General features: G+C 38.2%; 1 protein-coding gene across 2 annotated transcripts in view; it reads right to left on the bottom strand.

Moving 5' to 3' along the window:
- The window catches only part of LOC140196411 (GRB10-interacting GYF protein 2-like), a 191,571-nt gene extending 177,500 nt beyond the window's left edge, over positions 1-14,071 (bottom strand). For both annotated transcript variants that reach the window (XM_072255561.1, XM_072255562.1), the window contains exons 1-2: positions 13,980-14,071; positions 4,697-4,755 (exon numbers count right to left, since the gene is read on the bottom strand). In XM_072255561.1, the coding sequence (XP_072111662.1) occupies positions 4,697-4,737 (41 nt within the window). In that variant the 5' untranslated portion in view covers positions 4,738-4,755; positions 13,980-14,071. The remainder of the gene's footprint in view (positions 1-4,696; positions 4,756-13,979) is intronic.
- Between the last annotated feature and the right edge of the window lie 237 nt (positions 14,072-14,308).

Here is a 14,308-nt window from a genome sequence, read left to right as displayed (position 1 = left end):
CATTTGGAATATCGTAAGCATATTTGGGCCACTGTGAGCTGGATGTGCCAAAACTGATAAGGGTTCAAAGGAGATTCACGAAAATGATTCCAGGATTGAATGGTTGTCATATGAAGAGTGATGGCTGTGGGCCTGTATTCACTAGAATTCAGAAGATTGTGGGGTGACCTAATTGAAACCTATCGAATCATGAAAGGCCTTGATAGTGTGAATGTGGAGAGAATGTTTACTATGGTGGGAGAGTCCAAGACCGGAGGACACAGCCTCAGAATAGAGCAGCGACCTTTTAGAACAGAGAATTGGTTGGCAGACGGGAAGCAAAGAGTGGGAATAAATGGGACCTTTTCAGAATGGCGGCAGTGACTAATGGGGTACCGCAAGGCTCAGTGCTGGGACTCCAGTTGTTTACAATATATATTAATGACTTAGATGAGGGAATTAAATGCAGCATCTCCAAGTTTGTGGATGACACAAAGCTGGGCAGCAGTGTTAGTTGTGAGGAGGATGCTAACAGGATGCAGGGTGACTTGGATAGGTTAGGTGAGTGGGCAAATTCATAGCAGATGCAATTTAATGTGGACAAATGTGAGGTTATCCACTTTGGTGTCAAAAACAGGAAACCAGATTATTATCCGAATGGTGGCCGATTAGGAAAAGGGGAGGTGCAATGAGACTTAGGTGTCATTGTACACTAGTCATTGAAAGTGGGCATGCAGGTGCAGCAGGCGGTGAAAAAGGCGAATGGTATGCTGGCATTTATAGCAAGAGGATTCGAGTACAGGAGCAGGGACGTACAACTGCAGTTGTACAAGGCCTTGGTGAGACCACACCTGGAGTATTGTGTATAGTTTTGGTCCCCTAATCTGAGGAAAGACATTCATGCTATAGAGGGAATATAAAGAAGGTTCACCAGATTGATTCCTGGGATAGCAGGACTTTCATATGATTAAAGACTGGATCGTCTAGGCTTATATTTGCTGGAATTTAGAAGATGGGGGGGGGGTGGGATCTGATTGAAACGTATAAAATTCTAAATGGATTGGACAGGCTAGATGCAGGAAGATTGTTCCCGATGCTGGTGAAGTCCAGAACGAGGGGTCACAGTTTAAGGATAAAGGGGAAGCCTTTCAGGACCGAGATGAGGAAGAACATCTTCACACAGAGAGTGGTGAATCTGTGGAATTCTCTGCCACAGGAAACAGTTGAGGCCAGTTCATTGGCTATATTTAAGAGGGAGTTAGATATGGCCCTTGTGGCTAAAGGGATCGGGGGTATGGAGAGAAGGCAGGTACAGGGTTCTGAGTTGGATGATCAGCCATGATCATTCTGAATGGCGGTGCAGGCTCAAAAGGCCGAATGGCCTACTCCTGCACCTATTTTCTATGTTTCCATGTTTAGAACGGAGATAAGGAGGAATTTCTTCAGCAAAAGTGGTGAACCTGTGGAGGCCAAGTTTTAACTGGTCAAGGCATGAAGGAATACATGGAGAAAGCAGGAGATTAAGGCTGAGAGGAAAGTTGGTTCAGCCATGAGGAAATGGTGGAACAGACTCGATGGGCCAAATGGCCTAATTCTGCTCCTATATCACATCTCATAATTAACTTGTTTTCAACGTACATATGAAAATATACCCAAACTGCCCACATACTCATAACACTTTGATGTAGTGAACATCCCAAGATGCATCAGAGAAGCCTTATAAAATTAAATTACACAAGCCTTATAAAATTAAATTTCACAGCACTGTGATGCTGCAAATAGTGACAATGATTCAGCTTTCGACTTTACTTCCAATGTTGTGTGGAGTTTGCACATTATTTTGATTACAAAGGTTTCATCCAATTTCCTCCCAATCCCAAGTTGGCTGTTAAATTAATTTTTAAAAAACACAATCTACTGGAAGAAGTCAGCAGATCTGTGGAAGGAAAGGGACGATCACCTTTCTATCAAGACCCTGCATCTACACCCAGCATCAGCAGTGTCATGTCTCTGGCTAAGTTAACTATTGTAAATTGCTGCTTGTATAGGTGGTGAAAGTACCAGAAGGGCATTAATGATAAGAAAATGAACAGGTTACATGGAAAATAACTGGGGGATGGATTTGACAGACATGGACTCGACGGGCCAAGAGGCACCCAATTACTGTAAGGAGATATAAAGCAAGACACTTGGTCACCAAGCTAGGTTTTAAGGAACAATTTGTGCTGGGAAAACAGAAAATAGAGAAGATTGAGAGATTTAGAAGGAGGAATTTCAAAAGTTGGGTTCACCATGTGGCTGCCTACAGTGCAAATGTTGTTCTTAAATTGTGCGCTAGCAAAAGATCAGGGGTTGGGGACAACGTCGCAGGATGCTTTATGACCAAAGATAAGAACTCTAAAACTGACACACTTAAATGGAAGGGGTGATGGGCAAACAAAATCATGCAAGGGAAGGACAGTTTTTGATTACTTCAGGTTAACAGAGCAGAGAGCAAGGCTAGCCACCAGTGCACTGAAACCAGCCACCTTGAAACAAAAGAAACACAACTTCAGTAACTGTTAGGGTATATTCTAGAGTTAGAGTATACAGCAAATATTAACCTCACCAGCAACCAATCCTCAGACATGAACATGGATTGCAGACTGAATTTAAAGAGCAATCCCGAACAATAGTTTTCCTGGAGCTCTGGACTGAAATAATTGCAAACCAGACAATGAGTGTCTGGAGTGTGGATGCAAATAAGATGGTGTGTTAAAACTATAAGTAATTCAAAGGAAGCATTGTAGATATAGTGTAACTATAGAATTGTCCTGCTGTCACCTTTGTTCTTTAGCATATAAAAATGGCATGCAATATTGGGTCAGGAGGCCTCTTCCTCCAAGAGTGATGCCTCCTGCTTGTTTTTGTTGAATAAAACATTTCTATAACCACTAGCTGCAGTGTCTCTCTGGTGACTTGGTTCACGTTAGAACTCTAACCACGCTTAACCACTGAAATCAGTATTAGTAAAATTAGTATCACAAAACACCAATAATAGTATTGCGCTTTGTTCAAATTAAAAGCATTCATTTGGAGAATAGGATGCAAAAAACCTTCCCCACTAATTAAATAATAATCTGAATAATGCAATCAGTGTGTTGTTGGCTCAGATTAGTTATTTGGTTTGTATCCTACATCAAAAATCCATGTGATTCCAATGATCATGAAGCAGTACTTTTACAAAAATGGGGATTTTCAAACCTCATTTACACATTTTTGTTTGTCCCTGTAAAATCCCTAAAGACTTCTTTTGTAATTTATTCATACAAACTAAGATGAGAAATACTTCTTTCAACACTGAATAAAACTACTTCACCTTAATGTGAGTAACAGAAATTAAAAGGCACTTGACACCTAAAACAGGTTATTTTGCATCCCAGGGCTTAGATATCTCCAAGTCAGTTATTAGGACCACAAAGTGCACTACAATACATCACAAATTTTCCAAAATGTGAACTAAAATTAATGGAATTAATGGAACTTTAACAGGTATCTCTTCTGTACTCATTTGATGTAATATGAATGGTGGCTATGTTCTACGTTGAAATTTATGCAGTGCATGTCATGTTCTCTTTTTTTTAAGCTGTTTTGGTTGTTTGAATTTTGATTAGGGTTACATAAAACAATAGACTAATTTGCATTCTTTCTATTAAGGTTTTATTACATGAGACCCCATTATTTTTATGAGACTGAAGATCATCTTCTGTGCTACATTTCATCATTCAAACATTCCAACCAGATTTTAATGTGAATTCATTTTTTTAAATTTGCCATTTTATTGATGCAACAAACTTGTTATGAATTACAATCAGTGCACAGCCAGGGAAATGCTTACGACCATAGTGTCCTGGTTTTGTGGAAATCAGACATTGCGAAAAAAAGGCACACCTTAGAAAATTTTTCTCTGGGTTTAGTAACATGACAGAATATTAAAAGTCCATGATGAATTATTGAAAGAATCAATATTGGGGTAGAAAAATTAAGAGGCAAATATATTAAAAATAATCAACTTCAAGTGGTGGGAAAAATTAATGTAGTTTACAATGACATGGAACTCTTACTCAAAATTATTTCAAAGATCTACAGCACATTTTAATTAGATTGATCGATATAGGTTTCTTAAAAATTCTTATATTTCTGCATTGTCAATTCATTCACATTGTCAATTAATGGGCAGGTCAATTCATCAAATACGCTGAAAAGTCCGATTTATTCAAATTGAATCCCATATCTGCATGTTACTTCTACTGAAGATTTACAAAAGTATTTTGTTTTACTTCTAAACCCCAACATTCTGAATAACTTGGTATGTTGAGAACAACACATGTACTTCAGTGCTTTCATTTAAATGCTACACCAGTTATTTGATTCTGGCACCTACAAAAGCATAGGACCCATGTTAGCAATTGAGAAGCTAAAGGCCACTCAGTGACATGCCCTCTACAGAATAGAGATTTCTCAAACATTACATTCTCCAGGTGGCACACTGACAATCTAAACTAATTGTCTGCTACAAGTTGAATGCATTCAATGTTGTCAAAGTAAACATTTTACTATCAAAAGTCTAGCACAGTTCCTTATATAAAGTAATTTTCCCTTAAGACCAACACAAACCAGGTAAGTAATGTTTCTAGCATTAAAAATGAACTAACTACAAAATAATAAGATTTCTTACCACTCAGGTCCAAAGTTAAGTGTCTGTGTTTCTGCTGCCATTTTCTGTCACTCAATTCACTGTGGAAACAAAAATGAAAGTAACTTTACAAAATACTTAAGACGACAAACCATTGTTCACCTGATTATATTCTTTCCACTATGCCATAAAAGTGTTAAGAGGCACATTGCAAAATTAAGCTTACTACCGACAATACGAAGAGATGTGCAACATCGCCGATTAGTCTTATTTCGCTTGAACCATTGGCATTTTTCTGCCTTCCTGTGTGAGTAGACAATTTGAAAGGTAGGTTGCTCTACAGATAGTTTAACTATTTTGTCCCCTGAAGTTTAAAGTGAATATAGATAATTTGGAACACCTTAATGGATTCCACTGATGGCTCCAATATCACTTTAAACTTTAATGAGTGGAGGGGATACCAAAATGCTGGTTATATAAATACAGCAAGTCCAAAAGAAAAATTACACAAATGACAGAATCTTGCAGGTAAAGAAAATAATGGCATCCCTCACAGAATCACAATTCAATTTCAAAATATAGTTAAATAAGCAGATGTGCTAAAAATTATACTGGGGAAACAATGCTTAAATACAAGTCAGAATGCATAGTGGATGGCAAACCAAAGCATTTTCCATAATAATGGAGAACAAGATGCATGTAAACAGAATGCTACAAAGAATTGTTCTAGTGTGATTAAGCCAAGGACAGAATCTGGTTTCAGGATGACTTACATTAGCACAATCAGGAAAGTTACTAACAGAGGGATCGAGGAATAATGGTGCATAGTTCCCTGAAGGTGGAATCTCATGTGGATAGGGTGGTGAAGAAAGCTTTTAGTATGCTGGCCTTTATAGATCAGAGCATTGAGTATAGGAGTTGGGATGTAATGTTGAAATTGTACAAGGCATTGGTGAGGCCAAATTTGGAGTACTGTGTACAGTTCTGGTCACCGAATTATAGGAAAGATGTCAACAAAATAGAGAGAGTAAAGAGAAGATTTACTAGAATGTTACCTGGGTTTCATCACCAAAGGTACAGAGAACGGTTGAACAAGTTGGGTCTTTATTCTTTGGAACATAGAAGGTTGAGGGGGGACTTGATAGAGGTATTTAAAATTATGAGGGAGGTAGATAGAGTTGACATGGATAGGCTTTTTCCATTGAGAGTAGGGGAGATTCCAACAAGAGGACATGAGTTGAGAGTTAAAGGGCAAAAGCTTAGGGGTAACATGAGGGGAAACTTCTTTACTCAGAGAGTGGTAGCTATGTGGAACAAGCTTCCAGACGTGGTTGAGGAAGGTTCGATGTTGTCATTTAAAGTTAAATTGGACAGTGATATGGACAGGAAAGGAATGGAGGGTTATGGGCTGAGTGCAGGTCGGTGGGACTAGGCGAGGGTAAGCGTTCGGCACGAACTAGAAGGGCCGAGATGGCCTGTTTCCATGCTGTAATTGTTATATGGTTATACATGGTTAAGCAGAAATTCCAAAATATTTGGGATGGTAGTTCTTTTTCTAAAATCCAGAGAATAGTAAAAAAAAAAGCATGGATTACTAGTGTTTCTGGTAACAGTCACTGTATTTTGGTTGAAGAACTTCACCTAAAGGCAGAACTCAATTGTGAGCAATTTTGGAATACAATTCAAATACCTACAACCAAATACAGAATAGTTCTATTTCCAAAATCAAAGACACTGAAAATATGATTTATGCTAAACTGTACCACAAGAATGCAAAATAAGAGATTAATAAAGATGTGATGTGCTATATATAACTAATCTTCTGCAACTAATCTGCACAATACATTCATCACAAGGTTACCAGAAAGACAACCCTCTGCCAGATGATATCCAAGTAAATTAACTTCATCAGCAAAAAAAAGGTAGGTGTATTACAACACAACTCTACCAATCGACGATGCTAAAATGGAGCAAATACTTGATGATACAGAGATTACTGTTATGATACCAGATAAACTTTAAAATCCAGCGGTGCCATTAATACCTGTCAAAGTGAAAAAAATAACCAGAATACTACTGTTGGTGCTGCTATGCAAGTAGCAGAGAGAAAAGGTCCAAACAGTTGAGTCTAATTAACAGATAACAGGATCAGTACAACTTTATCCCAGTGGAATTATTCACAATGTTAAGTAAAATAATTCATGAATATGGAGACAACAGAAGGCAAATCACAATTAAAAGAACTGAAAAACTTTCAATTTTCTGTTACTTCAATGGTTTATGTCACCTTATACCCTGAGTGGCCAGTTTATTAAGTATACCTGGTTATTATGTAAATACCAACCAATTATGTGGCAGCAGCTCAACACATAAAGTGATGACATGTAGACATGGTCGAGAGCTTCAGTCGTTGTTCAGACCAAATATCAGAATGAAGGAAAAAATTTTTATCTAAGTGGAATGACTGTTAGTGCCAGACGGGGTAGTTTGAGTATTTCAGAAACTGCTGATCTGGGATTTTCATGAACAGTGTCTAAAGCTGACAGAGAATTGTGCAAAAAACAAAAAAAGTAACCTTGTTTACGAGAGATCAGAAGAGAATGGCCAGAGTGGTTGAATATGACAGGAAGGTGACAGTAACTCAAATAATCATGTTAGAATAGTAGTATGCACAATATCTCTGAATGCACAATTTGTTGAATCTTTAAATGGATGGGCTACCGCAGAAGACCACACCCAGTTCCACTCCTAAACTTAAGGTGGCCACTGAGTGTATATTCAAGTGGTTTCCTTAGCTTTCCTAAAATTGCTTCACATAAACTGCTGGATAATTAATTTTTGGTCTCCAAAATGTCCAGCACTTTCAATGGCCCTCAATGGCCTTTAAGATGTTGACAACACCTAATTTTAAACACTATTATTTCCCTATATCACAATGTGTACCTTTGAACAATATTTAGGTTCAAGTACGCTGGGGCATCCTAAGACTGAAAACTCACCTCTCAAAATTGAACTTTTATCTTTTTTTGAAAACATTTGCTATTATGCAATAAAAATCAAATTTATTACTCAGAATCAAAGCAACGGTCATAATGTAATGTGGACGAAACCAATATTGCAGAGGGTATGAAACTTTCAAGATACTGTAGTTAAACCTTCTGCCCTTCAGTATTACTTGCCCAAAATTAATTTTTGTATGTGTTTCCATCTACAATCAATTACACAAAAAATATTGATAGCCTCGCACACTCCTGCCCTGAACCACCTCAATAATTTTAACTTTATAGGTTCAGGAAGTAAGCGAGGCTATGACCTGCACTTTTCTTTTCAACTGTGACCAACTTTCCAGTCAGAGCCAAACGAAGAGGGCAGGGAAACAGAATCAGGAATAGCAGTCAATTCTGGGCATGAATGTTAGTCAATGCCAGCTAAATACATCTAATTAACATGAAACCTGCCTATTTCTCCATTATAAGAGTAACGGGCAAGTGAAATGTTAAGTTTTAGTCAGCAGCATTGTGTAAAACAAGCTTGTTGAAAACAGACAAAATGCTACCTAAATAACATCTTGGAAAACTCATTACACTGCAAGGATATTAGAAAAAAAACAATTCTAAAATAATAAATAACAAAAGTGCAATGCAATATGGTATGTACAGTTTCAAACTGACTATTGTATCCATCACATAAGTGAACATAACCAGTCTACTACTGTACATCTAACATCTTCTAACATCTTAAATACTGATGCAATATTAAGTACAAGTTTATAAAAAAATAAGCCGCTTTCAAAGCTGGATACCTAATAAAATTAAAGAAAAATGGTAGATAACATGTGCACCAATTATGTTTTCCTTAATCCATAATCAGAGGTTAACCACTAGGCCCACAACCATTTCTAGTTTATTCAGGAAGTCAATGTACAAACCGAACAGCAACCTACATTTTCAGAAACCTGCTTCAAGAAAATACAATTATGGTGTGAGATTTAGTTAATGGGATTCTGTAAGGCAATTTACCACCGTACATGGCTGAAGTAAACATGACCAAAACTGAGGAATAAGAACACATTTTCAGAAGCTGATGGGATCATACTCATGAGAAATGGTGATGATGTGACAATAAAAAATTGTCACACAGAATGGGACAATAAAAGATTTAAGGATTGGTGATGGAAATTTTAAAATTAAAGGTAATTCAGAAGCAGTGAACAATCAGTAAATTCAGGGCAGATGGGAACACAATGTCTTGGTACTCAGCTTAGGCTTCTAAAGGATGTCACAATGCCAAATGATCTAGTACCACTCTGGTTTAAAAATGAAGAGACCCTAGGAAGTGTGTGCACTTGTTGACAAAGGTACATGCAAATGAAGGCCAATGCTTCAATTGCAGAAAGGGCATTGACTTAGCTGACTCACAGAAAGAAGCTATGAAAAATGAGACATACACATGATGATTTGGGATGGGAGGGGGTAACAATTGATCAGTGAGTATAGCTGCTGCCTCACAACAGCAGAGACCTGGGCTCAACCCCAATCCAAATGGAGTTTGCATGTTCTTTACGACAACACAGGTTACTTCCAACTGTTCCAGTTTCCAAAGACATGAAGGTTGGCATAATTGCCCGCGAGTTGTAGAACCAGCACGGGTAAGAATGGGGAGAACATTTTAAAACTGGAATTAATGCAGGACTAGTGTGAGTGACCGTTGGTGGGCATGGACTCAGTGAAATAAAAGCCTGTTTTATATAGCCTCTCTCACTTCAATGACTCAGTGGCCTATTTGTATGGCCAAGCCAGACCGGGAGACAAAAGGAAAACCTAAAACAGGTGATCAAAAGTTTTGTCAAGTACTTAGAATGTAATGGCTTACCTGTAGGTAGAGAGGCAGTTGTAACTTATGTAGATAAATGTAGCTTATCAGATCTTAGAAGTTGTATTTGTGTGCTCAAAAGTGTGGAATATACATGTTTTCTAACCTTGAACAAATAAAAGCATGAGGAATTTCTCTGTTCACTTTTTGATACTGACATGGTATAGAATGTACATTGATCCAAAATGCAACTCCTCTTGTTACAAATCCATGTCTGTACTATCATCCATCTAAGGATGATCCATCTAAGGCTACAAGGAAGACCACATCAAATGAAAAAAAACTTCAGAAAGAAAGGGTCTATATTAGAGCTAGGGCCCACTTTGCAGCACCACTATGAGCATACTGACTAGGCTGGGCATGACTAATTTGTTGCTAAATATAAAACTTAAATAAATATTTTGCTCTGGCAACTGCTCAGGGTTGAAGACAATTTGTATCCATTCTGGTTCTGAGAATTCTAAGGTAGTCAAAGTCCTAGGTGGGATCTGCAAACTCAGTAACAGGCAAGGGCACTGGAGTTTGGCAGGTCAAGTATTGTGGTGGCTACCTACAATGCTGAGCTTTTTAGTGCAGTGCCTTAATGCGCTACAGCCATTGAAACTCAAGCTCTCAAGGAATCTGCTATTCCATGTTAAGAAACTGTATGGAGTTACTACAAATTTGTGAGGGTTTTACGTTTGCTCTAAGAACTGGAACATCAATCTCTCCTTTATTCCAGAACTCTCTTCCACAAGTAGTGTAATTCTTTCAGGAGTCAGGTGTAAGGCATGTAGACACAGCAGCCAATCCACCAAAGTTGCCTGAACATGATCAAAGCCTTAGACCAGAGGATACTGGCTAGGAGGAGGATCCCAACACAGTTTCACCAATCTTTCCAACAGATTTGGAGGCTTTGGCAGGAATGGATTGCTATTAAAATCCCAACAAGGGTTTATGAATGTTATTCAGTGAAAGAAAGATAAATCAGCATCCATACAGGAAAAACAGAATCCTGTAAATACTCAAGTCAGGCAACATCTGAAGAAAGTGAGAGAAACATAACATTTCAAGTTCCTGACCTTCCATCAGAATCATCAACTTGAAACAGTAACTGTTCTTCATTCCACAGATGCCACCTAATCTGAACATTTCTAGCACATTGTTATTTCAGATTTCCAGCACTGCAGTCTTTTCTTTATCCCATAACTTGTGATTCCAGACTAAAAGCAATAGGTCAAGCCATAATTTCCATATGAAATGGCCTTCATCAATTGAAGCAAGTCGGAATGGCATTAAATTCTGCCTTGCCAAAAAAATGCCTACAACCCACGAAGATAACAACCAGTACCAAAAGCAGTAAAAAGAACCACTCATTGGTTGGCAATAGTCTACACAAAGGTTGCCTCCACCTGCTCTATTACAGAGATCATAAGCACAATTCTTTCATTGGGGCCTGTACGTACTTCCTTCAGTCAAATGCAGCAAACATTTGTGTGGACTACACTTATCAGTATATATGCTACATTTAGTAAAGAGCAAGACCTTCCAAGGGCTCAGCTCACATTTGTTACCTAAATAGCTTTTAATTGATTTTATTGTCCCTTTGAGGGTGTGAAGGTATGTAGAATGCTTGTTTTCCACAGCAGTTCCACATTGATTTATGATACAGAAATAATCACCCTCCAAGGTTAAAAAATAATGCATAGAATTCTGTAATAAGCTTGGAGGCAGACTCCAAGCACCAGAGGAAAAGTGCAAAACTATGACGCAAGTACTACCTGCCACAAAAATCATGAGAAACTCCAGAAGCAACTGTTTCACCTTTACTGTTCAGCCACAGAATTTGACATGAGATTGACTACCAAGATGAGGATTATCGCCTACATGGCCAAGGCTAAAAGAAAAAGTTCTATTGTACATGCAAATTCTTAATTATTTCACTTTTTATGTTACTGATGTCACAAGTCTAAGAAGCTCCCAATTTTTTGTTTTGCGAAGTGATTTGAATTTTTCTTATCTGCTTAATCCAATTATAAAGACAATTTGTTCAATTATTTCCACTCCAACTACCAGTGTAAAACTCAATTACCAGTTAAGGTATTTTCAAGGTGCTTTCATAAATATCATATAAATATAAGTAACCCAAACATTTTCCCCATGTATACCATATTAAAGAGCATACTAAAATAGGTATTATCCAGGGAAACCAATGTGAATATTGTGGGCAAGGCTAACAGAGTGCAATAACAAATGGAAAGTAAATGTTAGTCTCACCACCCACTCCCGGCCCCAATTCCAAGTTGGCCTCTGAAAAGATAGACTGGTACATGAATACAAGATATTAGAGGGATACACAAATACTGATCACGACTTCCAAGGGAATCACGTATTTTTATGGCTAACTGCTTAGATTCAGAATAAAAATGTCAAAATGGACCCCCCCCCAAAAAAAGTCGGAGCCTTTTAAATATTGCTTTTCTTTAGAATTTTCGCAAACGACAATGGTTTAGTTTAATTCACTGAGAAAATTTTAGTAATTTGTTGCTTCAAATTTAATGTGCCACGTGCAAATTTAACATTCACCATGGCAAGACTTTCAGATATATAGCATTTTAATTGCAGCATTGGCTGAAAGTAGTATAATTATCTCCTCAAAAACAACTACTTGAGAGTCTGGAAGCCTGGGGGAAAAACAGAAAATACCAAAAATACTCAGCAGGCCAGGGAGCATATGAGGTGAGAGACAATGAGAAAATCAGTAATGATTCATGAAAACACATTCAAGAAAGATTCACACATCTGCATGTGTTGTGCTTTAAATCTCTGAAAATAGGTTCAGCTGACAAATTGACAATATCCAGTTTTAATACAGTAAAATGATAAATACTATCTGCAACTATACCAAACTTTTCAAAGGGTGTAGGAGGGGGAAAGAGTGCGAAAACAGAAGCAGGGTATGTAAAAATGTCTCAATCTGCATCTATAAGAAAGCACAAACCACCGCAACAAGGAACTGCAACACATTAGCAACCTTGTATTTCAGAAAAAAACATTCATATCACATCAATTTCGGATATTCTATTCCATTGGTTTTAAACTAAATATAGTACAGAGTTGTGATACATTTCCAAGAAATGCAGAAAATAACAGATTTAGCAGCAGATAAACCTATAATGAGCAAGATCAATATTACAGTAACGAATTCTAAACTGGCTGTCATTGAATGTACAGTATTGTCAGAACACTGCTGACAGCTAACTTTTAACTGTCACATAAAATCAATTACATATATCAATGTTTTACATCATTTTCAAACAGGACGATGCAACTGAAATGAAGGGCTTAAAGATTTGCACTAAATTATTTTGCATTTTATATACCATATACCAATTACACAGTACACTGTCAACCATGGGAACAGATTTACTAAAACTACCCAGAATGTACTTAATTAATTCAAAGCTATGCTGCCAACAAATACAACACTCTGGATACTAACATCTTCTACAAGTCAAAAATTCAAATAATCCAGAACAATAAAGTGCAACTTAAACAAGTTTAAGCAGATATCTCGGAAATGCTCCACCAAAAATAGACTCCAATGTGATCGCTGGTAACGATTGTGACATCATTACATACCTCATGGAATTTTTTTTTAAATTATGATTGTGCAAATTCTGAACAATGTTTATTGAAAAACAAATAATGTAGAATCTGGATTATGGCGTTTTAAGATTATGAGAATGAGGATTCATCTATACTTTAAAAAATTCTATTTGTCCTTCCATTTAGATACTATAACCACGTCGTAAATGTCAAAACACAATTACTGCAATGCTTGAGCATCAACAGACTTACAAGTCACAAACATGCAAACACCACTGACAAAAATTCAGATTTAAAAGTCAATGAGATCAATCCTAATACTTATATTTTATTTTGAGGAGTTCGAGAACAAGTAAAGCAAGACTTGAAACAACACAACATTAAGCTAGAACTTCACTGTAACCCCTGTGACAGTATAGAATTCAAGTCAGTTCAAGAGCTACAGCCTCCTTTCCTTATTAACAAACACAGTGGGCAGAAGCATCGCCAACGGTCCCACACACCCTGCCTGCTGCAAGCACTTTCTTTTAAGCCTACTTCAGGAGGCCGCTTTCCCGTGTAAGGTATCGGTTCGAGATACTACTACTTCAGGGTGGGTTTCCCTACTCGAGGGCGCGGTCTATTTGGTGCGCAGGAGGGTAGGTGGGGGTTTCGGGGCGGTCGGGATCTCCGGTTGCACCATGTGCTGATGTCGGCTTTCCCTTCTCAGCCGCCTCGGCCCGGGCAGCTGCTGGGACAGGTCGGCCGGGCTGAGGGTGAGGGGAGCGTTGAGCAGTCGAGTAGGTTGGTTGGCAGGCTGCTAGGCTGAAGACCCGCAGCCGGGCAATGCCCTGTGGTTGTCATATCACCAGAGCCGGTGTTTTACCTGCGCTAATCGCGAACAGGAAGGTTTATCGCAGCCACGCTCAAAGCGTTTCTACTCTCCTCGGCGACAAGATGGCGGATAATAGTTGTCACGTGATATCCGCATCGACTGGACGTTTGCGGATGCACGTTGTCCTCTTTGCCCCGCCCAGCTAACAGTGCGCATGCGGGTTCTTTCTGCCTTCGTCCGTGGGAGGTTTAGCTACTTAACTCTTGTAGTTGAGTATGCTTCAGTGCATCACATTTTCACAGGAAGAGCCTCTAAGACATTTAATGGTTGTACTACTGAAAGGAAACAACGCTAGCTTCAATGCACTTTAAATAGGATGT

This window comes from Mobula birostris, chromosome 4 (assembly GCF_030028105.1).
Source record: "Mobula birostris isolate sMobBir1 chromosome 4, sMobBir1.hap1, whole genome shotgun sequence".
NCBI classification, from domain to species: domain Eukaryota; kingdom Metazoa; phylum Chordata; class Chondrichthyes; order Myliobatiformes; family Myliobatidae; genus Mobula; species Mobula birostris.
Note: the sequence above shows the minus strand (reverse complement) of the source record. Positions and strands in the feature narration are given on the sequence as shown.